The sequence below is a fragment of the Drosophila obscura genome, unplaced genomic scaffold (assembly GCF_018151105.1).
Source record: "Drosophila obscura isolate BZ-5 IFL unplaced genomic scaffold, ASM1815110v1 contig_191, whole genome shotgun sequence".
NCBI classification, from domain to species: Eukaryota; Metazoa; Arthropoda; class Insecta; order Diptera; family Drosophilidae; genus Drosophila; species Drosophila obscura.
In genome coordinates, this window is record NW_024542780.1 from 70941 (window position 1) to 96548 (window position 25608).

The 25608-nt window shown below is 48.8% G+C and overlaps 1 protein-coding gene and 1 pseudogene across 1 annotated transcript; both read right to left on the minus strand.

Annotated features, from left to right (window-relative positions):
* Window positions 1-16260: 16260 nt before the first annotated feature.
* Window positions 16261-21049, minus strand: LOC121404232 (annotated as a pseudogene).
* A 1689-nt stretch (window positions 21050-22738) lies between these two features.
* On the minus strand, window positions 22739-24172 carry LOC121404233. The gene has a single exon (XM_041593511.1). The coding sequence runs from the start codon at window positions 24170-24172 to the stop codon at window positions 22739-22741; it is 1434 nt and encodes a 477-aa protein (XP_041449445.1).
* Between the last annotated feature and the right edge of the window lie 1436 nt (window positions 24173-25608).

Genomic DNA, 25608 nt, shown 5'->3' on the forward strand with positions numbered 1-25608 from the left:
TGTTTCTCCACCTCTATGTTACATACAAAAGAGACAAAGATCTTATCGATGATGTTTCGATAGTTGGAATTGATGATGTATCGATAGTTGGAATTGACGATAGGCCATCTCTTAAGATGGCCAACAACGTCGTTGGCATAAATAATTATATCATCCATGTACAGCTGCATAATAGAGCTGGGAAAAAATCGATTTTCGCAGAATCGATTCTTTTCGATCTTTTAGACAAAAACATCGATTTAATCGATTAAATCGAATATAAACACTTTTTTTTTTTAGATCCATTGTTTTCTTTTGTTGCTCCAGAACCCACTGGTTCCTGCCTGCAAATAAATAAGGAGGCTCGTCTATCTGAAAGGAGTATTCCAGCTCGGCTGAACATCCTCTCAGACTCCGTTGAATATACTGGAATGCAAAAATATTCTAAGGCACAGTCTTTTAATTGTTCCATTTCAGTTGCGTGGTTCTAAAATTAATATAAAATATAAATTAAATTATTATTATTTTCTTAGTTTATTCAAATAAAAATAAAATTTTGACACTTGGATCCAATATCGTTGCCATCTTAGGAACGGTTCTGGTTTCGTAGACAAACAGCCGGCGGTTAATCCCATCCAGCAGATGGTAACAAGCTGCAATACCTTGGGAAGTTTTCATTGAAGGGTCCATGACACTTAGACGATGATGAAGATCGGCAGATATTGGAATAACCAGAGAAATTGTTTCTTTACTGCTTGCTGAAACCCGGTTTGAAGCTGAATCAAATGGCTCAAACAATAGCTCTCAGTCTTTTAGCACAGCAATCTCATCCGCTGTCAATGGAGGTGAGCTTTATTTGTGTCAAGAATAACCTGAGATACAGAGTTTCTAATTTTTAAAAGTCTGCTTATCATCTTGAAGCAGCTATTCCAACGAGTTGGTACTTTTTGTATCAGTCCGAACGAGTTTTCATTTCCCGGAGAAGATTTTAATTTAGAATAAGCTATTGAGCTGCTCTTGAAAAACGTGACGATACGCTTGCATTTGGAGACAATACATTTTATGTTTGCCAGCATCAGGGTATCTTGAATGATTAGATTAAGGGTATGTCCAAAACAAGGCATACGTCTTTTTTGGAGCAAACTACATGCTTTCACCATAGAAGCAGCGTTATCAGTTACTATAGCTGAAACTTTGTTAAATACATTCCATTTGGTCAGGACAGCTCGCAACGACTCGGCAATATTATCACTCGTTTGGTCAGCATCTCTAACCAGCTTCTCAGTCGACAAAACAGCACTTTTTAATTTAAAATTGCTTGCTATGAAATGGCATGTAACCGTCAAGTAATGGTCATTGGCCCGAGAAGTGCAGCCATCTGCTGTCACAGCACAGTGCTTCACATCGTCCAGTATTTCTTTGAGCTTTGCTTCCATTTCATCATACATGTTTTTCAAGAGAACATTGCATAATGTTTTTCTACTTGGCAAGATGTATTTTGGGTCCAAGCAGTAGACAATATAACGAAAGCCGAAGTCTTCAACGATTCGAAAGGGCTGCATATCAATACACATCATTCGAATTAGCGCAATCAATGTTGGGTGCGCACGTTTTAAGTGGTTGAATAAATTCGTCGTATTCCCACATGATTTATATATTCCAGCGCATTGTTTACATTTTGCGTTTCCATCTTGCAAGCGCTTAAAGTAGTTCCATACGGTTGACCTACCACATTTCTCTTTCCTCGATGGCTCGTCATTCTCTTCCGAATCGGACTCATTTTTTTCGCCATGCGCATCACTGCATTTTGTTAATATTTACCTTGCAACTGCAAAAACACATCAATTCTACTCCCTTCCTACCGGAGTACCAGCACACTCGGATTCTACACAAAGAAAATGCAAAAATATTGTATAATAATGCTTTTAAAGTTAAATTTTATTCTTACCCTTTTGCTTCACTCAAGTTTCCGTTAAATTGTGGTAAATTGGAGATGGAATCTTTTTCAAGTGGTCGCAAAGAAACATCGATTTCCCAAAAAAAAGAATCGATGTTTACACAAAAACCAAAGAATCGATTATATCGATGTTTGAATCGGTTTTTTTCCCAGCTCTACTGCATAACGTCTTCATTGATAAGCGGCTGGAATATGTGATTTACAAACCGTATGAAAGCTGCTGGAGAGTTTGTAAATCCGAACGGCGCCTTGTTGAATTCAAAAAGTCCTTTACGAGTAACAAACGCAGTATAAGCTCTGCTTTTCTCTTTCACGGGCACATGGAAAAACCCGTTTTCCAAGTCCATAAAACTTTGCTGCTTTGAGTTTTTCCAGATCGTCGTCCATCATCGGCATGGGAAAGCGATCTTTCAACAACATGCTATTCAGTTTCCGATTGTCAACGCAGACTCTCAACGTGTGATCTTTTTTCTTGACTATTACGATTCTGCTCGCTACGTGAGGCGTCGATTTGCCCAAAATGCTGCTACATCTCCAGACAAACGGCTTGGCGACTGGCAAAACGGTTTCATAACTCCATCTGGAACGATCTTCAGCTCTATTGGACATATTTTGGGTACTTCGGCTGACTTATTACTGCTTTCGAATTCGATGACATTATAAACCATTTTATACTCTTCTTCCGACTTTTTCTGCTGTTCCAGGCTCAGAAAAGAGACTCCGTTTAAATCGGTCATAAGTGTGAACTTCTAAATGAAATCGTAGCCCAAAATTCCATCACATTCCATCGCATTGTTTGGAACCACCAGAAACTTATGCTCGGTTCGCATGTGACGCCCAGCGCCACCACACAAAGCGCCGGCGCCATATATAGTCCATATTATTCCTTTACATAGTCAAACATTATGTACTCGTACATTCATACATATAAATAAGATTAGAGTAAGCGAAAAAACCCTTAAGTTCCTTAATAAAAACTATAAAGAGACACCACGTTCAAATTAAAAAAAAAAGCAGCGCGCGCGCCAAAGACTAGTGTGGCCAACATTCACCGAACCACGGTCACACTAACAGCTGGGCCGGGACGCGCTATGGAAAAACCAAAACGCGCTAGACCCATATCAGGGCACCAACAGCTGATCCCCGGCAATAAAAGGAGGATCGCCAGATCGAATCGGGGCAGTCCAACTCGGAAAGCCCTGGCCTAACAAACCAGAATTTTTACAGCGGATCTTGTGATAAAGGTAATATCTACGTTCTGCTCAATACTTTAACTCTCCTTTCCAGAGTGTGTCCAAACCTCTGAATCCTCGCCAGAGTGTGTCCAAACCTCTGAATCCTCTCCAGAGTGTGTCCAAACCTCTGAATCCTCGCCAGAGTGTGTCCAAACCTCTGAATCCTCGCCAGAGTGTGTCCAAACCTCTGAATCCTCTCCAGAGTGTGTCCAAACCTCTGAATCCTCTCCAGAGCGTGTCCAAACCTCTGAATCCTCTCCAGAGTGTGTCCAAACCTCTGCATCAATCTTCTCCTCGGAGCGTGTCCAAACCTCTGCATCAATCTTCTCCTCGGAGCGTGTCCAAACCTCCGCATCAATCCTCTCCTCGGAGCGTGTCCAAACCTCCGCATCAATCTTCTCCTCGGAGTGTGTTCAAACCTCCGCATCAATCTTCTCCTCGGAGCTTGTCCAAACCTCCGCATCAATCTTCTCCTCGGAGTGTGCTCAAACCTCCGCATCAATCTTCTCCTCGGAGCGTGTCCAAACCTCTGAACCAATCTTCCCCTCGGAGCGTGTCCAAACCTCCGCATCAATCTTCTCCTCGGAGTGTGTTCAAACCTCCGCCTCGAGTACCCTCGAGCCATTCGACCTCCAAACCTACGCAGCACGTAGCAAACAGCCACGTGCGGCCGAGTAGCCAAAACCGAAGGAAGATCCCGAAGGAAGACACGTCCCCCTTTCAGTTACCACAGCCAGAAACCTAACAAATTTCTGTGAACCCGGTCGAAGCAACGTCACAGTGGCGCCCGAACAGGTTGTGGTAGTGTAAAGTAAAAATATCTTATGGTCAAGATGGCAAGAGTATGGATCAATCAAGCGACAAAAGCAGAGCTGATCAGCTACTGCGAGGAATTTGGATTGGAAAAAACCGAAGCAGTGGAAATATTGCGGAAAAAACTAATACAATTCACGGAAAGGAAGGACCTCAGCAGGGAAATAATGGAGAGACTGGACCAGCTCGGAACAACCCAGACAAGAGGCAGGAGACCAAAACAATCATCGCGGATAGTAACACAAGCCAAAACAGCTATGGAAAACCCGCAAGGGGAACCGAAAACGGCAAAAAAGAGAACACTGTTTCCAAAACAGATACGAAAAGGCTCACCAGAAGCGGTGGCCATAATAGAAAAAATAAGGAAGTGGGACCTCACATTCACGGGGAATGGAGAACTACTCGAATTCCTTAGCCGAGTGGAGGAATTAGCAGAGACATATGGGATCGAGGTAGACCACATAGTATTTGCAATGCCAGTAATACTGGAGAAGAGTGCATTGGACTGATGGCACACAAAGCCCGGCGCCATAACGACATGGGAGGACGTGAAAAGCCAGTTAAAGGAAACCTTCATGTCACCACAATACCATGAGGAACTGATACAACTCGTATCAGAACGGAAACAAGCTGAAACAGAGACCATACGAGAATTCATACAAGACTTACGGAAATTGATGAGGTTCGGGACGTATACCGAGAACGAGAAACTAGACATGGCATACCGGAATTGTAGGCTACCGATCAAACTCTATGTGAAAAGAAAAGAATTCCAGACTCTATCGGAATTCATTATAACAGCGGAGGAGTTTGAGAAACTGGAGAGAGATGCAGGCCTGTCCAAAACCACGACGAATACTCAGCAGAATAACCAGACACTGGGGCAACGACCACAGTGGAGACTACCAAAATGCCATCGATGTGGACAAAACGGACACGAAAGCCGAACATGCAACAGAGAACCAATACTGTACTGTTGGACATGCAACAAACAAGGGGTACGAACCATAGACTGCTGCAGGAAGCCACAGGGAAACGGCCAGGGTCCGGAACAAAACCGCGAAACATCCGGGACCCAGAACGAAACCAGCGGGACACAACCCAACTAAAGTACGAGGACAATCAGCTCCTAGGGTGGGCCAGAGTCGGAAAACAAATGATGGAAGTAATCATCGACACAGGCGCCACGAGATGTATGGTCAACGAAAACACTGCCAAGAGTCTACGTCGCGAAGGAATAGAAGGAAGGAAGAGTCTACGTCGCGACTAGCGGATGGCAGCACACGGAGAACAACAACAAATTTCGAAACAAAAGTAGAACTTGGAGGACGGGAAACCAGTCAATCATTCCTAATCATGACTGGAGTTCCGGACACCACGATATTAGGGATGGATTTCCTAAGAAACGCGGGAGCAATAATCACATGTCGCGCAACCACAGTAACGATCAGCGGGGAAGCATACCCGAGCCCATCGGGGGAAAAAGCAGGTTCAACACAGCCGGAGCCAAGCGACGACGAAATAAAGGATTGGATCTCGAAAGAAGTACAGAAATTCGAGACATTAAAAGGAGTAAGTAATATAGCAACACATAGATTATACGTAAAGGATGATAGACCAATTAAGCAACGCTATTACCCAAGAAACCCAGCACAAATGGAGATTATTAATAGGGAAATTGACGAACTAAACAGACAAGACCTTATAGAACCCTCACGGAGCCCATACAGCGCACCGGTAGTCTTGGTAAAGAAAAAAACAGATCAATGGAGACTCTGCGTGGACTACAGGCTACTGAACGAGAAAACCGAGAAAGACGCGTACCCGATGCCACGAATGGATTTCATTCTAAACCAGCTTAGAGAGGCAAAGTATATAAGTACGCTAGACCTAAAATCAGGATATTGGCAAATCCCAATGGAAAAACAAAGCAGACAATATACCGCATTCACAGCCCCGGGGCGGGGATTATTCCAATGGAAAGTCATGCCATTCGGACTAACAACAGCACCGGCAACTTTTCAAAGAGCTTTAGATGCGGTGATCGGACCGGACATGGAACCATTCGCCTTCGCATACCTGGACGACATAGTCGTGATCGGGCGGACGAAGGAGGAACACCGATTAAAACTGCAAGAGGTCTTAGAACGGCTAAGGAAAGCGAATCTACGCATAAACGCGGCAAAGTGCCATTTCTTTCAAAAGAAACTCAAATACCTAGGACATATGGTAAGCGAGGAGGAAATACATACAGACCCGGAAAAAGTAGCGGCGGTCAAAGAATTGGCAGCACCAACGACCCTAAAGCAATTACATAGCTTCCTGGGTTTGGCATCATGGTATAGAAGATTCGTGCCAAACTTTACCGAACGAGCAAAAATACTACAGGACTTACTGAAAAAAGGGCAAAAATTTGTCTGGGATGAGACACGACAACTCGCGTTCAACGACCTCAAACTATGCCTGACTGAAGCACCAGTCCTAGCATGCCCGGATTTTAGCAAACAGTTCATCCTACAGACCGACGCAAGCGACTGCGGAATCGGAGCAGTATTAACCCAGGAAGATGCAGATGGGGAACACGTGATTGCGTATGCAAGCCGGAAACTAAAGAGCGAGGAAACAAGATACTCAGCTACCGAAAAGGAGTGTCTCGCGATCTACTGGAGCATCCACAAAATGAAAATGTATTTAGAGGGATACAAATTTATAGTGGTCACTGACCACCTAGCACTAAAATGGCTTAATTCCCTCGAAAGTCCATCCGGAAGAGTAGCACGGTGGGCGTTGGGTCTACAGCCAGCGTTGAACCAAACAGACGAGGACGATCAACCATGGAAGTTGTGTGTGGCAAAACAAGATCGGAGCCGAGTATTAAAAGAGAACCATTCGAATGCAACGGCCGGACATCTAGGTATCAGACGAACAAAACATCGAATACGACAACGATATTTCTGGCCAGGCTTAAGTAAAGATGTGACAAGATTCGTACGAGCGTGCGAGAGTTGCCAGATGTATAAAGTATCACAACAAGCAGCAGCCGGAAAAATGCTAACAAGGATAGCAGACGCACCGTGGGAGACGATATGCGTAGATTTTGTAGGCCCGTTACCGAGAACATCGCATGGCAACACGGTTATGATAGTATTCATCGATAAATTCTCAAAATGGGTAGAGGTCACACCGGCCAGACAGGCAACAGCCGACACGCTCATAAAAGCGTTTAGAGAAAAAATCCTGGCAAGGGGAGGAGCACCGAAACAGCTAATCTCAGACAGCGGAGTACAATTCACCAGCAGAAAGACGCAGCAAGTAATAAAAACATGGGGAATAACACATATATTCACGGCACCTTACACACCACAAGAAAATCCGACTGAGAGAGCAAACAGAACACTGAAAACAATGATCGCACAATTTGCGGCAGGAAAACACAACAAATGGGATGAACAATTACCGGAACTCACGTTAGCAATCAACAGCAGCAGATCAGAATCAACAGGGTACAGCCCGGCATACTTGCTATTCGGCAGGGAACTGAGGTTACCGGGTAATTTGTTCGACGAGGTGACGCGAGGATCAGGAATCAATAAAACAGATCAGGAAAACACAGATTGGAGACAGCAAGTAGCAGCAATAGCAAAACAAAACATGGAGGTCGCAGCAGCAAATCAAACACGACACTACAACATGCGAAGAAGAGAATGGATGCCGAAAGTGGGAGACGTAGTATGGGTTAGAACACACCCGCTATCAAAAAAAATAGACAAGACAACAGCAAAACTTGAACCAAAATACTGCGGACCTTGTACAGTACTCGAACTAATATCGCCGGTCATCGTAACCGTAAAAATAACAACTACTAACAAACAAATGCGGGCACACGTCTCACAACTAAAAATTGCACTCCCAGCAGAACAACCAACAGAAGCGATAACGGTCCCATCTCTCTTTCTTTGCAGAAACATGAATAAATTCGACGCATCAGCCAAAAAATTTAAAGAAAGGATGGCCGCCAAACAAGCCGAAGGAAGACGGACGAAGAGACTGGAGGCAACAGAGGTCACGAACAGGATGAGGGTCTCCAAGACAAAGGTGATGGCCACACCGAAAAAACCCAAAACCGATGAGGAGAAACCGACGACATCTCGCAACGCAGCACAGCAAGCAGAGCCAAGGACGGACACACCGGAGACCGTAGCAGGCAAGAAGCGGATCAGCTGGGCGAGGCAACCACAACCAACGCCAGCACTGCCGCCACCAGTCCCCACCGCACCGATGCCGACACCACAACCTAAACTACCAAAGCCGAGACCAACGATAGCCGTCGGCTGGGCGAAAATGGTCGAAGAGGAAGAACGGGACGCCGACATCCTGGAACTGGAGCACGAGAGGCAAACAATATCCGAAGGAAGGCCAACACCAGAACCCGAATGGCGACACGAACCAAAGAGCAGCACCATCCCGGCCCAATGGGAAATAGCGACAGGAACAAGACTGGAGGCAAACCACATCGAGCTGGTCAAAAAGAGGAGTGCCGAGCGGCCGGCCCACGAACAACGGCGGTTTAAAATAAGGAAAGGGCAAGAAGAAGCGTGCTGGGTCAAAATAGGAAGAGCAGGGGACGTCAGCATCGGCAAGTGGTTTAACGCCAAACCCAAGCAAAGCCAAACCGACGACGCACCCAAAGGAAAGGAGGGGGGAGTGTGACGCCCAGCGCCACCACACAAAGCGCCGGCGCCATATATAGTCCATATTATTCCTTTACATAGTCATACATTATGTACTCGTACATTCATACATATAAATAAGATTAGAGTAAGCGAAAAAACCCTGAAGTTCCTTAATAAAAACTATAAAAAGACACCACGTTCAAATTAAAAAAAAAAGCAGCGCGCGCGCCAAAGACTAGTGTGGCCAACATTCACCGAACCACGGTCACACTAACAGCTGGGCCGGGACGCGCTATGGAAAAACCAAAACGCGCTAGACCCATATCAGGGCACCAACAGCTGATCCCCGGCAATAAAAGGAGGATCGCCAGATCGAATCGGGGCAGTCCAACTCGGAAAGCCCTGGCCTAACAAACCAGAATTTTTACAGCGGATCTTGTGATAAAGGTAATATCTACGTTCTGCTCAATACTTTAACTCTCCTTTCCAGAGTGTGTCCAAACCTCTGAATCCTCGCCAGAGTGTGTCCAAACCTCTGAATCCTCTCCAGAGTGTGTCCAAACCTCTGAATCCTCGCCAGAGTGTGTCCAAACCTCTGAATCCTCGCCAGAGTGTGTCCAAACCTCTGAATCCTCTCCAGAGTGTGTCCAAACCTCTGAATCCTCTCCAGAGCGTGTCCAAACCTCTGAATCCTCTCCAGAGTGTGTCCAAACCTCTGCATCAATCTTCTCCTCGGAGCGTGTCCAAACCTCCGCATCAATCCTCTCCTCGGAGCGTGTCCAAACCTCCGCATCAATCTTCTAATCGGAGTGTGTTCAAACCTCCGCATCAATCTTCTCCTCGGAGCGTGTCCAAACCTCTGCATCAATCTTCTCCTCGGAGAGTGTATAAACCTCCGCATCAATCTTCTCCTCGGAGTGTGCTCAAACCTCCGCATCAATCTTCTCCTCGGAGCGTGTCCAAACCTCTGCACCAATCTTCCCCTCGGAGCGTGTCCAAACCTCCGCATCAATCTTCTCCTCGGAGCGTGTCTAAACCTCCGCACCGATCTTCTCCTCGGAGTGTGTTCAAACCTCCGCCTCCATACTCTCGTCGGAGTACCCTCGAGCCATTCGACCTCCAAACCTACGCAGCACGTAGCAAACAGCCACGTGCGGCCGAGTAGCCAAAACCGAAGGAAGACACGTCCCCACGATCCAACCTATTTCCAACTCTGTACAATTAAGACCAATAAAGAAACTTTTTTAACTTACTACTTGCCTGCTTTATTCTTGAACCAAGATATCCCTTTCAGTTACCACAGCCAGAAACCTAACAAATTTCTGTGAACCCGGCGCGGCGAGCATACCCCGGCCGAAGCAACGTCACACGCAGCTGATCCACTTCTATGTCGGCGTTAAAAAATCCTTTTGCCTTTGTATTCTTATTTCCCAGGCCATGCAAGATTGTTGCACTTTCCAGCATCTGCACACCGTTCAAATTTTTGAATACTCCTTCTCTGACCAAGGTCACGTCCGACCCAGTGTCTTAAAGCGACTGCGATGCAGAATTATATTCACCCTTTAATCTTTCTTCGGACAATTACGAGCAATATGTCCGTACTCGTTGCAACGGAAGCATTTGGTATCAGCTGTACACTCCATTCGTTTGTGATCCGGAGAACCGCAATTGAAACAGTATTATTTTCTTCCCTCAGGCACCGTCGCTTTACTTTTGTACACCACTGTGCTCTTGTCATCGATGGGTTTTGCAACACGTCTACGATATAGCGCAATACTGCTCTTCAACACTGCCGACGCTTACCAACTATTTCATGCTTTGCATATCCTCATGGAATGTCTCCGACTTCTGAATTCTACGATTTTTCAACATTTGGTGAATATCCGCACTATTTGTACTCGTTTCGAATTCGCTTATTAATCTGTCTTTCAAATCGTCAAAATTAGACACACACTCGGACTCCAAAACGAGAAGGAACGTGTGAGTCGCTTCTGGGGACGCGACTCTACTTATACCCGTACTCAGTCAGTATATACATTTTTGAGAATAATTTTATAGAATTTTAGAATTAAAAACAAAATTTTACATTTTACATTTTTTTGCTACATCTGTTATCTACATCTACAATGTACATTTTTCATCTAACATGTAGATTATAAATGTACCATTTATATTCTACATCTCCTCCGCTAGGGGTGGCTCGCGCACTGAACGCGGCAGAGGGTGCGAGCGAGAAAGAGAATCAGTAGCGTGTTTCAAGCTTGGAGAGACGGGGGAAGCAACTGAAAATTAATTTCTTCATTCTGGCTATAATTATAATCCTATCTGATTCAGATTCGGCAATCTGGTAGATATTGTCATTTTCTACGATACTGCGTTTTTAGTTTTATCGTAACTATAAAATTGTGCCTGCCACAGGTTTTCGTCCTTTATGGAGGCGGAAGGGGGCGGTGTGAAATTTTGAAATACACTTGTAGCAGTGTGATATCACATAAGTGTGGAAACAAAATTTGGTTTCTCTAGCTTTTATAGTCTCTGAGATCCAAACGTCAAACAAGACGGACAGACGGACAAATGGACAGACAGACATGGCTATATCGACTCGGCTATTGATGCTGATCAAGAATATATATACTTTATGGGGTCGGAAACCTTTCCTTCTCTGCGGTACACACATCCACTTTTACCACAAATCTAATATACCCCTTAACTCTTTTTGAGTACTGCTATAAAAAATGGAGCTACTGGATTGTGTTGCGCGAGCGGTCAAGTAAAATTGATACCATTGGTACCGCCACCAGAGCCACTACATTCATTGGTTTCAGGAAATGGGCCAAATTCGAATCATTTATTGAATAATATCCAGTAATATAATAATTTGCTTTCATATGACATCATTTGGCGCAACAAAAGTTATTCAAAACAATTTTATGATAACTTTCAAGATTCAGGGTCAAATATATCATCTAACAGGTTCATTATTGCCAACTCCGGATAGTGACTCAAAATTTTGCAAATTTATTTTATGGGCGATTCAGCAAGACAAGTCGATTAGCGTTGTGCACACAACAATTCGGTAAAAAGGCCAATTGTGGAAAGACTCGAAACGTTTTTCCATCAACATAACATAATCAACATAAATTGGTTGCATTATTCACGACCGCATTGGACCGCATGCCGTCTGATAACTACAGATTTGTCGTCAAAGCTGATAAGGCGCCTGTAGGAGAACACGCGAGACGTTTTAATGCGCCAACAATTAATGTTGGCGTGGGTGGGTGAAAATTTAGAAAACCGAGAGCTGCAATCAACTGCAGCGTGTATCCGAAACACATCGATCATATAATGCTTGACAATATTCTATCTTATTTTGGCAAGGTGAAGATGGGTATTATTTTTCAATGAAGATGATAAATCCAGTCACAGGTCTAGAAACTAATACAAAAAACTTAGTTCAATGAATTATTATTCATGCAGACTGATGGTTCGGGAAAATGAGGACAATCATATATTAAATTTGCCAATATGCTGTGGATATGTACGTGAAAGTTGAAACGGAGCGATTGACATTTATCAGGTTGAACTAGGCAAAACTGCGTTCTGAAGAATACATTCATCTTCGGGATGCTATCAATGCTGACGGAAACGCACAGAATGCACAGAATGTAGGTAGAACAACTATTCTCCCAGCAACATACGTCGGAAGTCCGTGACATATGCATGAATACGCTCAGGATGCTATGTCGTATGTACGTAAATATAGCACACCACACTTACTTATAACGTTCACATGCAATTCAAAGTGGACAGCAATTAGACAAGAATTATTTCATGGCCAATCACCCATTGATCGCCACGTCATACCCGCAAGGGTGTTCAAAAGAAAGTTTAAATCACTCATGGATTACATTGTTAAGCATTGTGTATTCGGCGAAACGCGATGTTGGATGTATTCAGTCGAATGCAAATACGCGGATTTCCACATGAACACATCCTGAATTGGTTGGTAGAGAGGATAAGACCGGATAAAATTGACGATGTGATATCTGCGGAAATTCCTAATAATGATGAAGATCCATTGTTATATGAGATTGTTACAAAAAATATGATTCATGGTCCCAGTTGAGCTAGCGAGCTTTTTCACTAGCGTAGTATTGCTATATGTTTATTAACGAGACAATGTTTGTGTAGATTAAATATGGTTTATTGTTGTAAACAGTATAAGAGCGATACAGAGTCAAAGAGATAGCGAAAGGTTCGAGTTAGATTGATGACGAGTCGGTTGGAGAGTTAGCTGGATTCAAGACGGGGTCAGATTATAGACGCGGGGGTCGGTACAAGACGGTGTCGGATTGAATAGCTCGATTCCAAGACGATGTGCAGTGGTTTCTAGATCCAGACTAATTCAAAGGGCAGGGGGGCCGAATTGCCCGTGCCCTAATGCTAGAGCTAGAGAGAGCGACAGATCGAGAGAGTGATAGCGAAAGGCGATAGAAAGAAAGGTGTGAGTTGAAGACGCGAGGGAACGGCGGCATAGGCTGCTGCCGTGCGGGAGCATGAATATGTACATATGTATGTAGATGACAAATTTAAGCAGTGGGCAGTAGAAATGCTGAACAATAATAGATATTTACTCTAATGCTGCACCACTGACTATGATCTACTGATTATTTGGCTGCGTAACCAAACAGTCCCTGTGGAACATTAAATCAAAATTCTCCGTGTATGGTGAATGGAAAATGTTTAAAGCGCTTTCCAAGACAATTAGTAGCAGAAACTATGGTTACCCACTTTATCGCATGCGATCCACTGACGACAACGGAAGGACAACAACAGTCAAAGTGAATCAGCATGACATTGAAGTTGATAATCGTTGGGTTGTTCCGTTTTCGCCGTTACTTTCCAAAACATTTAAAGCACACATAAATCTAGAATATTGCCACTCCGTAAAATCAATCAAATATATCTGCAAGTACGTGAATAAAGATAGTGACATGGCTGTTGTAACGGGCGCCCAGCGGTCCGTTTTAAGTTTTGAAAAATAACGTTTAATTTCCATCGCATTTCGGTGGCGACATTTTTGTCGCTGCATTGGAAATGCAAAACATAGCGGGCGCTGAATGATTGAGCCATACCAGCTGTGATTAGCAGTGAAGCTTGGAAAAGCTCTCTCAGTGCGTCTGGATGCACCTGTCACTCATTTGTCACTCTCTCTTTCCGAGGGGCTGCGGAGAGAAAGCTCTGGAATGCCAGTCTATAAAAGAAAATTGCAGCTGTACCCCCACTCTCTTTCTCAAAAATTCGTTTGTTGCGGCGTCTGCTATTTTCTTTTGCATGCAAAATCGTAAAGTCAATTACGTGTGTGAAAAGAAAGAAAATCTTTATCTTGTGGCATCCAGCATTTAACCTGATCCAAACGATCATTATATTGTTTAATTGGATTCGACGCAAACAAAGGTACGTGTGCCACACCGTATTTTGGTGGTTTTAGCTATATTAAACGGGATTCTTTCCTCGGCAGTGTGTATAAAAACCTTTTTGGACATCGCTTACGTCTAGCGATCTCAGCATTCCCATTTCGTCAACACGCACCTTGCTAGTGCAATTGCGGATCCTCTGACGTGGGCCGATTTTTCACCCCTGGGTTTTTTCGCGTGGACATCACAGCATTCACACTCTTAACCAGCTTGCTGACCCCCGGATTCACACCAACACACACAAACATCCAACTCCGCATCAACTGCCTTCTACTAGTGTCCGGTGCAGAGCCTCAACACTCCACATCATAGCACGACGGACACCTGCGAGGCAGACGCACAGTGGCGCTCCACAAACACAACTCATTAAACATCCTCCCCCCCTTGCAGGACTGCAACATCACCTCCTATGGCTGCGTACAGGCCCCGGACACAATCCATCCGAAAACAGTGCTTTGGGCCACTGAAAGGCCGTCTCCTCGAGCAAGGAAACCGGGTTGGATCACCTTCTGGTAGACATCCGCTCCCAATACTAGAGAGCGATGGAATTCCTCATTGGCAAGGCTAATGTCGTTGAACCTGACCCGAGTCCCCTCGCTCAAGGGTCGCAGGGTCGCACGCGGACGCGTAAGCGGGGCGCCAGTTTGAGTACCACGTCCAATTGGACATCGCCGGTCCTGGTGCGGATGATAGCGGTGGCAACCTTCTCCACTCCGATGCGCGTGCTGGGCAACTTGAAGTCGGCGGCCAAGGAAGGGTCGATGAGCACCGTTGTCTCGTGGGTTTTTGTTCCCGTGTCCAAGACCACCCGGGCTGTCGGGAGGCAGTTGGTGCTTCGGTGCTGAAACAGCGTATCGACCGATGCATCCCGATCGGCTCGGGACACCGGAGGTGGAGACGGACCTGGAGTCGCGGCTGACGACTCCGAGCGGGCTGGACGCTGAGAGGGCGTATTTGGGCGTCTTGCGGGAACCCGTTGGTGGCGATCGGCTCGGGACACCGGAGCTGGCGACGGACCTGGAGTCGCGGCCGACGACTTTGAGCGGGCTGGCCGCCGGGTGGGCCCCGTCTTGGGGCGTCTTTCCGGAGAACGGGGGCGGCGGTCGGCTCGGGACACCGGAGCTGGAGACGGAGCTGGCGATTCCGAGCGGGCTGGACGCTAGGACGGTCGCATGTGGAGCAGCGTGTGATGGTCCTTGTGGCACACCTTGCACCGGCCACCACTTCGGCAATCCTTGCCAGAGTGCTGATGAGCCAGGCAGTTCCGGCACTATTTGTTCACCAACACGGCTCGGAGCCTCTTCGCCACGCTCAGCTTGTGAAAGCTACGGCAGTCCCGTAGTGGATGGCTTCCGGAGAAGACTCGGCAGCGGTAAAAAGCTTGTACTCGGGAGCGTCTGCTCCCTGAGGTGTGGTTGACACGGGGTTGTGGAGCCATCAGGATCTGGATGCAAAATGAACTGGTTTGGAAAAGAAGAGTCGGAGAAGCATTAGTAACGTGCTAGGAACAGGTGACAGGCACTTCTCTAAGTACTGTTGGACGAACAAACGAGGGCGTTTTGGAGGCTAAAAGAACTTGGGTGGAATAGTAGACAAGGAGAGGCATTATTAAACGGGCTAGGCACAGGACGCCTTCCGTTATTGTTGTACGGGACAAGGGGGTTCCCCCGGAAGGAGAACGACTTTTGCGACCGGGCGTTTGAGCACACCGTGGGCAGTAAGAATGTCTACCACCCGAACCCTGTTATCGGCGCCGGGATACACGGACTGTACTCTTCCGAGTCGCCAGTCGTTAGAAGGCAGGTTATCTTCTTTCACGATAACCATATCGCCGATCTGAAGATTTGGCATATCCGTCTGCCACTTGTTGCGCTTGTGAAGTTCCTTGAGGTACTCATCCTTCCACCTCTGGCAGAACTGCTGGTTGAGGGCCTTCAAATGCTGCCACCGATTAATGATCGACTGGAGGTTCTCCTTTATTTCGGGCTCTGCGGTCCCCATTAACGGTCCTCCGATAAGGAAGTGCCCTGGAGTGAGGGCCAGCAACTCCGTCGGACTTTCGGACATAGGTGAGTGGCCTGGAATTTAGGCATGCTTCAATCTTAGCGAGCAGCGTCGAGAGCTCCTCAAAGGTATATTTCCGGGTGGACGTGGCTTTGTAGAAGAGCGTTTTAAAACTCTTTACGCCAGCTTCCCAAAGGCCCCCCATATGTGGAGCTCCTGGCGGGATGAAACGCCATGCAACCCGTTGATGGCTATATGCCTCAGTCACCGAATCCTGCAACGCCTCCAGAAAGTCCCGAGAAAGTACAGTTGCTGCTCCCACGAAAGTTTTTCCATTGTCGGAATGGATACGCTGCGGACAACCTCGTCTAGCGACGAAGCGAGCGAAAGCTGCTAGAAACTTCTCGGTGGTCAGGTCGGAAGTGGCCTCCAAGTGAATGGCCTTCGTGGAAAAACATACAAATACGCACACATAACCCTTGGTGATCAGGCACGCTATCCCGGTATAGTTCCTTATGTCGAAAGGACCTGCATAGTCAATACCGGTATCGGTAAACGGTCTGGAGAAAGAAGTTCGGTCTGTCGGGAGATCACCCATCAGTTGGGTCTGTAGCTTCTTCTTGTGGATTATGCAGACCTTGCAGGAGTTCACCACGCCCTTCATCAGGTTCCGGATTCTCGGGAACCAATATTTGCAGCGAATGAGGAGCGTCATCAGTTGACTGCCGCCATGGAGAGTGATCCTGTGCGTGAAGTGAGCGAGCAGGCGAGACAGGCGGCAACTATAGGACAGGATGATTGGATGGCGCTCGTCATACTTCAAATCTTGTGAAGCTGTGATCCGGCCACAGGCTCTTATGATCCCATGTCGGTCTAGAAAGGGGTTCAGATTCTAAATAGAGCTTGAGCTTAGCACGGGACGTTTACCACTCAGGCAGTGAGATTCTTGGGGGAAATCCCGGCGCTGAGCCTCTAGGATAAGAGTTCGCTCCGCTTCGTTAATTTCCCCACTAGTGAGTTGGTCCCTACATGCGAGTGTTACTTTCCGGCAACACTGAATAAAACGTAGAACATATGCCCGCACTCGAAGAGCCTTCTCAAGCTGGGAGAATCGCTCAAGGAAATCTTCGGGTGGGCTGGAAACGAGATGGACCTTCACGGCCCGCTGCTCTAGGGTTTGAACTGGAGTTTCGGCGGCTTGGGCTGGCCATTGATCACGTGGAGATTGCAACCACGCTGGTCCATGCCACCAGAGTTGGCTACCCACCAGTTCTGGTAAACCTACGCCTCGACTGGCTAAGTCAGCGGAGTTATGTTCGGAACGAACATGAGCCCAATGACTGGTTTCGGTAGTCTGAGCTATTTTCGTCACTCGATTGGCCACAAAGGTAGTCCATAGGCAAGCGGGCTTGCTCAACCAGGCCAGTACAATAGTAGAATCGGTCCAGTAATAGCATTGATGACTTCCCGTCGGCATGCTTGGCAGGATAGCCGTCGCCATTTCGGAAAGGAGCACTGCACCGCACAGCTCTAGTCGAGGAAGCGAAACGGTTTTCACGGGAGCGACTCGTGTTTTCGCCGACAGTAGATGCACCGTGATATGCTGGTCACACTCGACGCGCACGTAGAGCGCTGCACCGTACGCCTTTTCGGAGGCATCGCAGAAACCGTGATGTTCGATCTTTACCGATGGCTGGTAACATACCCATCTTGGAATCTTGATCTCGGGTAGTGATGCGTAACTTTGCAGAAAGTCCAGCCAGCGTTGGTACAACGAACTTGGAAGAGGTTCGTCCCATCCCAAATCTTGCAACCAGATCTCCTGCATAAAAATCTTGGACCGGACGATGAATGGGGCTAGCCACCCCGCGGGGTCAAACAGCTTCGCAATTTGGGAAAGAACTTCTCGCTTGGTGTAGGATAACTCAAGCGTGAACACGGGAGAAACAAAGAAGAACTCGTCTGACGCCGCCTTCCAGCGAACTCCGAGGGTCTTTGCCGTGCTCTCGGCATCGATTTCCAGAAAATCGGTGTGCAGAAGGTGGTCACTCGGAAGCTCGTCCAAAATCTCCTTTTGGTTGGACGTCCATTTGCGCAGTGGAAAACCTCCAGAGCTGAGGGCGGCCTGCAATTCGTGGATAGCCAGCTGAGCCTCCTTGATGGAGTCTGCCCCGGCTACGACGTCGTCGACGTACATGAAATTCCGCACAATGTGACTTGCCTTTCGAAATCGCGACTGGATGTCGTCGGCAAGCTTTTGCAGTACCCGGATTGCTAGAAACGGAGCGCAATTGACACCAAAGGTCACGGTTTTCAGCTCATAATCCCGAATCTCACCCTCCTGGTTTCGAAATAATATTCGCTGGAAGGCGTGCACGTTGGATGTACCCAAATTTGGCGATACATCTTTGTATTGTCGGCGTTGAAGACGTATAGGAAATAGCGCCACTTCAGGATTCGGAGGGTTAAATCGGATTGGAGGACAGGACCCGCATGAAGAAGCTCGTGCCGTTCCACGCGGACTTTCGTGGTAGTGCTCTCCGGCTTGATTACCGCATGGTTCGGGAGATAATAATTGGCGGACTCGTTAGTGGTCGGAACCTCTGTCATATGATCGAGATCTAAATATTCCTGGATCACAGAGTTATACTGTTCTTGAAATGGAACGTTTCTCTTTAGCCGATTCTTATTTCGGAGAAACTGAGCTAGGGCAATGGACCTTGAATGCCCCAGGCCTGACCCACAATGATCGGGGTCACGAAACGGCAGTATTACCACGTACTTTCCGCTTGACGTTCTTGACGTGGTTCGAAGAAAATTTCTTTCGCAATAGGAGTCCGACTCTCCTGATAGGTAGATCTTCCACCTCCCAAAACTTTGTGAGAAGTTTGTCCATTGGAGCATCGCGGACGTGGGAAATTTGGGTGGAGAAAGATGCAATCTGGTCTGGAACAGCACTTGGCACTGGACCGGTAAGCACCCACCCAAAGATGGTTTGCTGTCCGAGGAGGGAACCACAGATGTCGGTCTGTGAGCCGCTTAACAGTATGGACGGAAGGATGACGGCTCCGATCAGAACGTCTATCTGTGAGCTCTTATAAAATGTAGGGTCTGCTAAAGGCAGGTTCGGCAAGTCTCGCAACGCGCTCTGCGGGATCGGATATGAAGGGAGATTGCCGGCTATGTCGGGCAGGACGTAGGCCGTGGCGTTTAACTGTACGCTCGGCGTCATCAGGGAGCGAATGGACAAATCACAGAGCTTCTTGGATTGAGCTGCTACAGTCTGATTTAGGCCTGAAACCTGGGCCTGAATAAGGCGGAATGGCAACTGGATGATATTAAAGAGACGTTCCGTAATGAACGTCGCCTCGGAGCCCGAGTCGATCAGAGCGCGGGCACGGAAATTTGTCCCCCGGTGGCAGATGTTGATTATTGCCGTACAGAGAAGCACCGCTCTTGTTCCCGAAGCAAAATAGTTCTGAACGTTGGGCGGAGCGACGGAAGAAGCGGGATCCTCCGCTGTTGTGGAAGTCAGCTCGCTGGGAGCTGGTGTCCCCCGATGCAGGAGCGTGTGGTGGCGGGCTCCACAAGTGAAGCAACTGTGGGCGCTTTGGCATTCACGGAGCTGATGACCTCTAGCGAAACAGTTCAAGCACAGCTGCCTTTTTTTAATGCAGCAGGCTCGTGCATCCACAGTCATTTGTAAGAAGTGCGGACACAGTCGGATCGGATGGTTCTCTTTGGAACAGAGATCACACGTTCTTCTCTTCGGACTCACTTGTGTCTGGAAGGAGTGAAACTTCCTTGGCACGGGACTACCATGAGACCGAAACGGATTGGAGTTGCTTCCGAAGGATTGCGGATTCAAGGAACCTTTGGACGATGGTGGGGTCGGATTGCCTTTGGAAGTGGACGGGTCGCTCTCCATGGCCTCTAGCGTCAAATAGCGCTGAGTGAGGAAGGCATCGATTTCCGTCCATGGAGGCACCTCCTTCTTGTCTGTGACGGACGCTTCCCACAAAGACCGGGTCAACTTCGGCACCTTGGAGGCACAAATAGTAACGAGGAGGCTATCCCAGTTGTCGGTGCAGACCTTGGAGTGAGCAAGGGTGGTGAGGACCCCTTGCATCGTGCTTTGAAGCTCTTTTAAAGCTCGACTGGTCTCGGACTCGACGCGAGGCAAAAAGAGCAAAATATTTATCTGGTTGGTCACCAGGAGCCGATTATTTTCATAACGGTTTCGGAGGGCCGACCATGCCGACTCGAAACCATCGTTTGTGAGCGGGGACTTCTCGACTATGGCCTTCGGATCGCCACTTGTCTTCGCGGTGAGATGGTACAACTTCTCTACCGGAGACAGCCTAGAATTATGTATGTAAATTGCAGTAGATAAATCTCGAAAAGTAGGCCAACGGAAGTAAAATCTTCTCGGATGTCTTCTTGGACCCTTGGGTCCTCGTCAACCATCACTGCGGAGCAAGCTTTATATTCCGCCTCGACATCCGCCCACATACTCAGAATTTGTCCTCGGCGAACCTCGGAGAGAGATGCGGATGGAGCGGAACTGATGCGCGCTTCCATATGAGACAGCCGGCCAATGGCGGCGGCTAATTTTGCTCGTGCAGTGGTGGTGACGGGTTGAGCCATTGTGATGGAAGGTCTCGAGCTGACGGGACTATTACCGAAAGAGCTGGTTGGATCGTCTTGGATGCGAGCTGGCACCTTGAGAGTGACGGGAGACGGGAAGAGAACCAATTTGGTCCTTGCAGCTGGGCTGCTACTGGCTGCTCTAGGAGTGACTGGCGACTTGATCTTTTGAGTGGGGGTAGCTCCTGAGGCGGAAGAGGTGCGTAGCCGACGTGGAGAGGTCGCAGCCAAAAGCCCTTTGCTGTCCTTGTCACCCGTTGGCATACTACTCACACACGCAGAGGTTGGATGCGGAAGTCGGATGCGGAATCCGCGGATTGGCGAAAGAACAGAAAAAAAACTAAGGCTGGACTGGGCACCACACGCGAAGGCACTAAATTCCTTCAACACACAAAAAGAACCCACTGCTGGAGGAATGGAAAGTGAAGGCTTCTGAGGAGTCCAGAGGGCGACGAGGGCTGTGTGGGCGATTTCGTGGGAAATCGGAAGAAAAAGATCCAAGACCGTGGTTCGTTTCAAGGTATATGTATATTCAGAATGACTTTTCACATTTTTTCCATCCGGTAAATATTTAACAACTCCCCCGCAAGGTTGATAAAGCCAGGTGAGGCCGTGGCTTGATAATTGGTTAGGGACGCTGGGAGTCGAACGCGCACATCCCGCCGCCCTTGCAATGTATTGCAACTTATGGGGAGTCCAATGCTGCAGAAATTTTTAAGGCCGGCACCCGCCCGACAGCGTCCACCCGAAGACGGTGTGCTGGGCAACGGCGAGCCTCTCGGCACTCGGCAGCATTCCATCGCGGATTATGTCACCATACACGTCCGCTCCCAGAATGAGAGCCACAGTGGCCGGGCGATGAAAATTGTCGTCTGCCAACGTGAGGTGATCAAATTTGCTCCGTATGCGATCACCGATGGACGCGGAAGGAGTGCGCAAATGCAGCTTCGGGTCCACTTGGATCACGACCTCCAACAGGAAGTCCGGGAACATCGGTGACCGGAGCACTGCTGCACAGGCTTCTTCATCACCGATCATGGACGTGCTCAAATGAAAAGCCTTGGCAAGCGACGCTTTGATCACATGGGGCGGCAGGGGTCGATCAACGCCCTGGTCTCATAGGTGGTGGTCCCGTTGTCGACGGTGACGCTTGCGGTCGGTAGTACCTGCGGGTTGCGGTGCCGCTGCAGTGTGGTCAGAGTTGGAGGTCGGCTGGAGGAGGATGCCGACGTCCTCTGATGAGTAGGTCGGCGGGAGGCGGAGGATGCCGTCGTCGGAGCTCGAGGTCCAGCTGGTGAGGACGGTGTGACTGGTGTGGGGTGACGACGATCTGTGTCCGGAATATGCAGTAGGGTGTGGTGGTAATGCCGGCAACGGTCTCCGATGCGGCAGTCGCGTCCCGAGTGCTCGTGGGCTAGGCGGTTGGGGCAGTACTGATTGATGAGTACCGCCCGCAACCGCTTTTCAGCGCTTAGCCGCAGGAACCGCCCGCACTTCCTAAGAGGATGGACGCCTCGGCAGACTCGGCAGCGGTAGGACATGGTACCTCGGGAACGTCTGCTATCGTGGGCTTGATCCTCGGTGCTTCTGTGTTGGGTGCGTGTGGACTGATGGGGTGCCATGATGAGACCGTGGCTGCGGAAATCGGAAGTGAGGATTAATAAATATGTGCAGGAGAGTTGTACTTAAGCCTAAGGAGAAGAAGGCGGATACTTATGGATCGGATCCTACGCGGGAGTAGGTGGACTGGATCTCCGACTCCATAGGCAGCAGGACGACCTTGGTAATCGGTCTTTTGATAAGGCCTCGGACCGTGGTAAGGTCTATCACACGGACCTTATCATCGGCTCCAGGATACGCGTTCTGCACACGGCCGAGACGCCATTCCTGAGCGGGGATGTTCTCCTCCTTGATCACCACGAGGTCTCCAATCTCGAGGTCTCTTGTCGCATGCTACCATTTGTTACGCTTGTGCAACTCTCGCAGGTAATCTGTCTTCCAGCGCGAACAGAATTGCTGGTTGAGAGCCTTGAGATGTTGCCAGCGGTTCAGGATGGAGGAGGCGCTCTCTTTGATTTCAGGCTCCGCCACGGAGAGTAGCGACCCACCGATCAGGAAGTGACCTGGGCTTAGAGCCAGCGGATCATTTGGGTCCTCGGACATAGGAGAGATCGGTCGAGTGTTAAGGCAGGCCTCAATTTTGGAGAGTAAGGTGGCGAACTCCTCCAATGTATATTTGGCCATACACATCGACCGTTGGAACAGCGTCTTGAAACTCTTCACGCTTGCTTCCCAAAGGCCACCCATGTGTGGGGATCCCGGAGGGATGAACCGCCACGATAAGCCCTGCTGACTGTACACCGCAGAAGTCCGAGTTCGGATGGCCTCGAGAAGGTCTGTAGCCAGAGCACGAGATGCGCCGACGAAATTCCTGCCGTTGTCGGATTGGACCTCGTGAGGATACCGTCGTCTCGCGACAAAACGAGCGAAAGCGGCTAGGAAGGTGTCAGTGGATAAGTCGGACGTGGCCTTTAGGTGGAAGGCTTTCGTGGTGAAACACACGAACACGCACACATAACCTTTGGTTATGCGGCATGCGCGCCCGGTGAAGCTCTTGACGTCGAAGGGACCGGCAAAGTCGACTCCGGTGTATGTGAATGGTCTGGAGAATGTCACTCTTGTGGACGGAAGGTCACCCATTAATTGGGTTTGGAGTCGCCTTCGATGGATTACGCATACCTTACAGGATTGGATCACCGCCTTTACTACGTGACGTAGTCGAGGGATCCAGTACGTTGCGCGGAGAAGACGAATGACCAGCTGGTTTCCACCATGGAGGACTATGTGATGAGTGAAACGCACCAGCAGGCGAACGAGGAGGGATGCGGGTGGCAGTAGGATTGGATGTTTCTCGTTGTAGAACATGGAAGCGGAGGCTTGGACTAGGCCACAACCTCGCATGACACCGTTCTGGTTAATGAATGGATTGAGATTCCGTAGGGAACTCGAGGCAGGGAGAGGACGTTTGGTTGCAAGGCACCGATGTTCGTCCGCATAGTGCATGCCCTGCGTAGCGGTGGTAACGGCTTGCAGTGCGGCCGCTATCTCTGCCCGGCTTGGTTCCTTGGAAATGTGGACTGACCCTCCTCTGCATCGTTGGATAAATCGCTGCACATAGGTAAGCACGCGCAAAGCTCGCCCGAGATCCGAGAACCCGCTGAGGATGTCAGAAGATGTGCTACTTGCATGCAGCACCTTGACTGCTCGCTTCTCCAAGTCAGTCTCCGGGAATGGGTCCAGTGCACACGGCCACTGTGACTGCGGAAGGCGCAGCCAGGCAGGACCATGCCACCACATGTCGTTCCCCGCGAGGTCGATGGGTCCCATACCTCGGCTGGCTAGGTCGGCAGGATTGTCTTCCGATCGCACATGACTCCATAGCTCGCCGGAGTTGCAGCGCGCTATCTTGGCGACTCGATTGCCCACGAACGTGGTTCATTCGCACGCTGGCTTGTGCAGCCAGGCCAGCACAATGGTAGAGTCGGTCCAGAAGGACACCTGGCTAGTGTCTAGCGGCATCTGTGGAAGGATGGCAGCGGACAATTCTGCCAGAAGGACCGCTCCGCACAGCTCATGTCGAGGCAAGGATATCGTCTTCACGGGGGCCACGCGAGTCTTAGCTGTCAGGAGAGAGCAGAATATGCCATGCGGCCGCTCCACTCGGACGTAGATCGCCGCACCGTAGGCACGCTGAGACGCGTCGCAGAAGCCATGAATCTGCACCTTGGCAGTCGGACAGACGTGGATCAACCTTGGTATGTGGATCTGCTGGATGGCCGGAAAACTCTGCAGGAAGGTCTCCCACGTTTGACGCAGATCGCCAGGAAGGTCATCGTCCCAACCTAACTCTCGTAACCACACCTCCTGCATGAACATCTTAGCTTGGATGACAAAGGGGGCAAGCCATCCCGCTGGATCAAACAGCTTCGCAATCTGGGACAGCACATTGCGTTTCGTGCAGGCCTCCCGATGCGATACCCAAGGTCTTTGCGATACTGCTTTCTTCGAGCTCGAGGAAATCAGCTCGCAGTAAGTGGTCGAGAGGTATGTCGCTCAGCACGCCCTTCTGATTTGCGGTCCATTTTCGGAGTGGAAAGCCGGCGGAATAGAGTGCTTCTCGCAACTCGGCGATGGCGGAAATTGCCTGAGGCTGGGTATGTGCACCAGCTAGAACGTCGTCTACGTACATGTAATTGGCGAGGATGTCGCTTGCCTTTGGGAACCGAGGACGCACTTCATGTGCGAGTTGCCGCGAATGGCGAGAAATGGCGCGCAGTTGACTCCGAAGGTGACCGTATCGAGTTCATAGTCGCACACGTCGCCGCTAGGATTGCGAAAGATTATCCGTTGATATGGAGTGTGTTGTGGCGCCACGAGGATCTGCCGATACATCTTATTGATGTCGGCGTTGAAAACGTATCGGAATACGCGCCATTTCAGGATTTGCGTGGTCAAGTCGGACTGAAGGACTGGCCCTGAATGCAATATGTCATTAAGGCTTTCTGGCTTGAAAACAGCATGGTGTGGAAGATAGAAGTGGCCGGAGTCATGACTAGGTGGAACCTGTTTCATGTGGCCTAGCTCTAAATACTCGTGAATGACGGCGTCGTACTGCTCCTTGAGAGGCAAGTTTCGCTGCAGACGCTGCTCGTTTCTCAGAAACTGGGCGTGGGCCGAAGGCCTGGAGTAGCCCAAGTCTATATTTTCTGGACATTTGAATGGAAGAGTGACGATGTATCTCTCATCGGGAGCTCGCTGCGTGG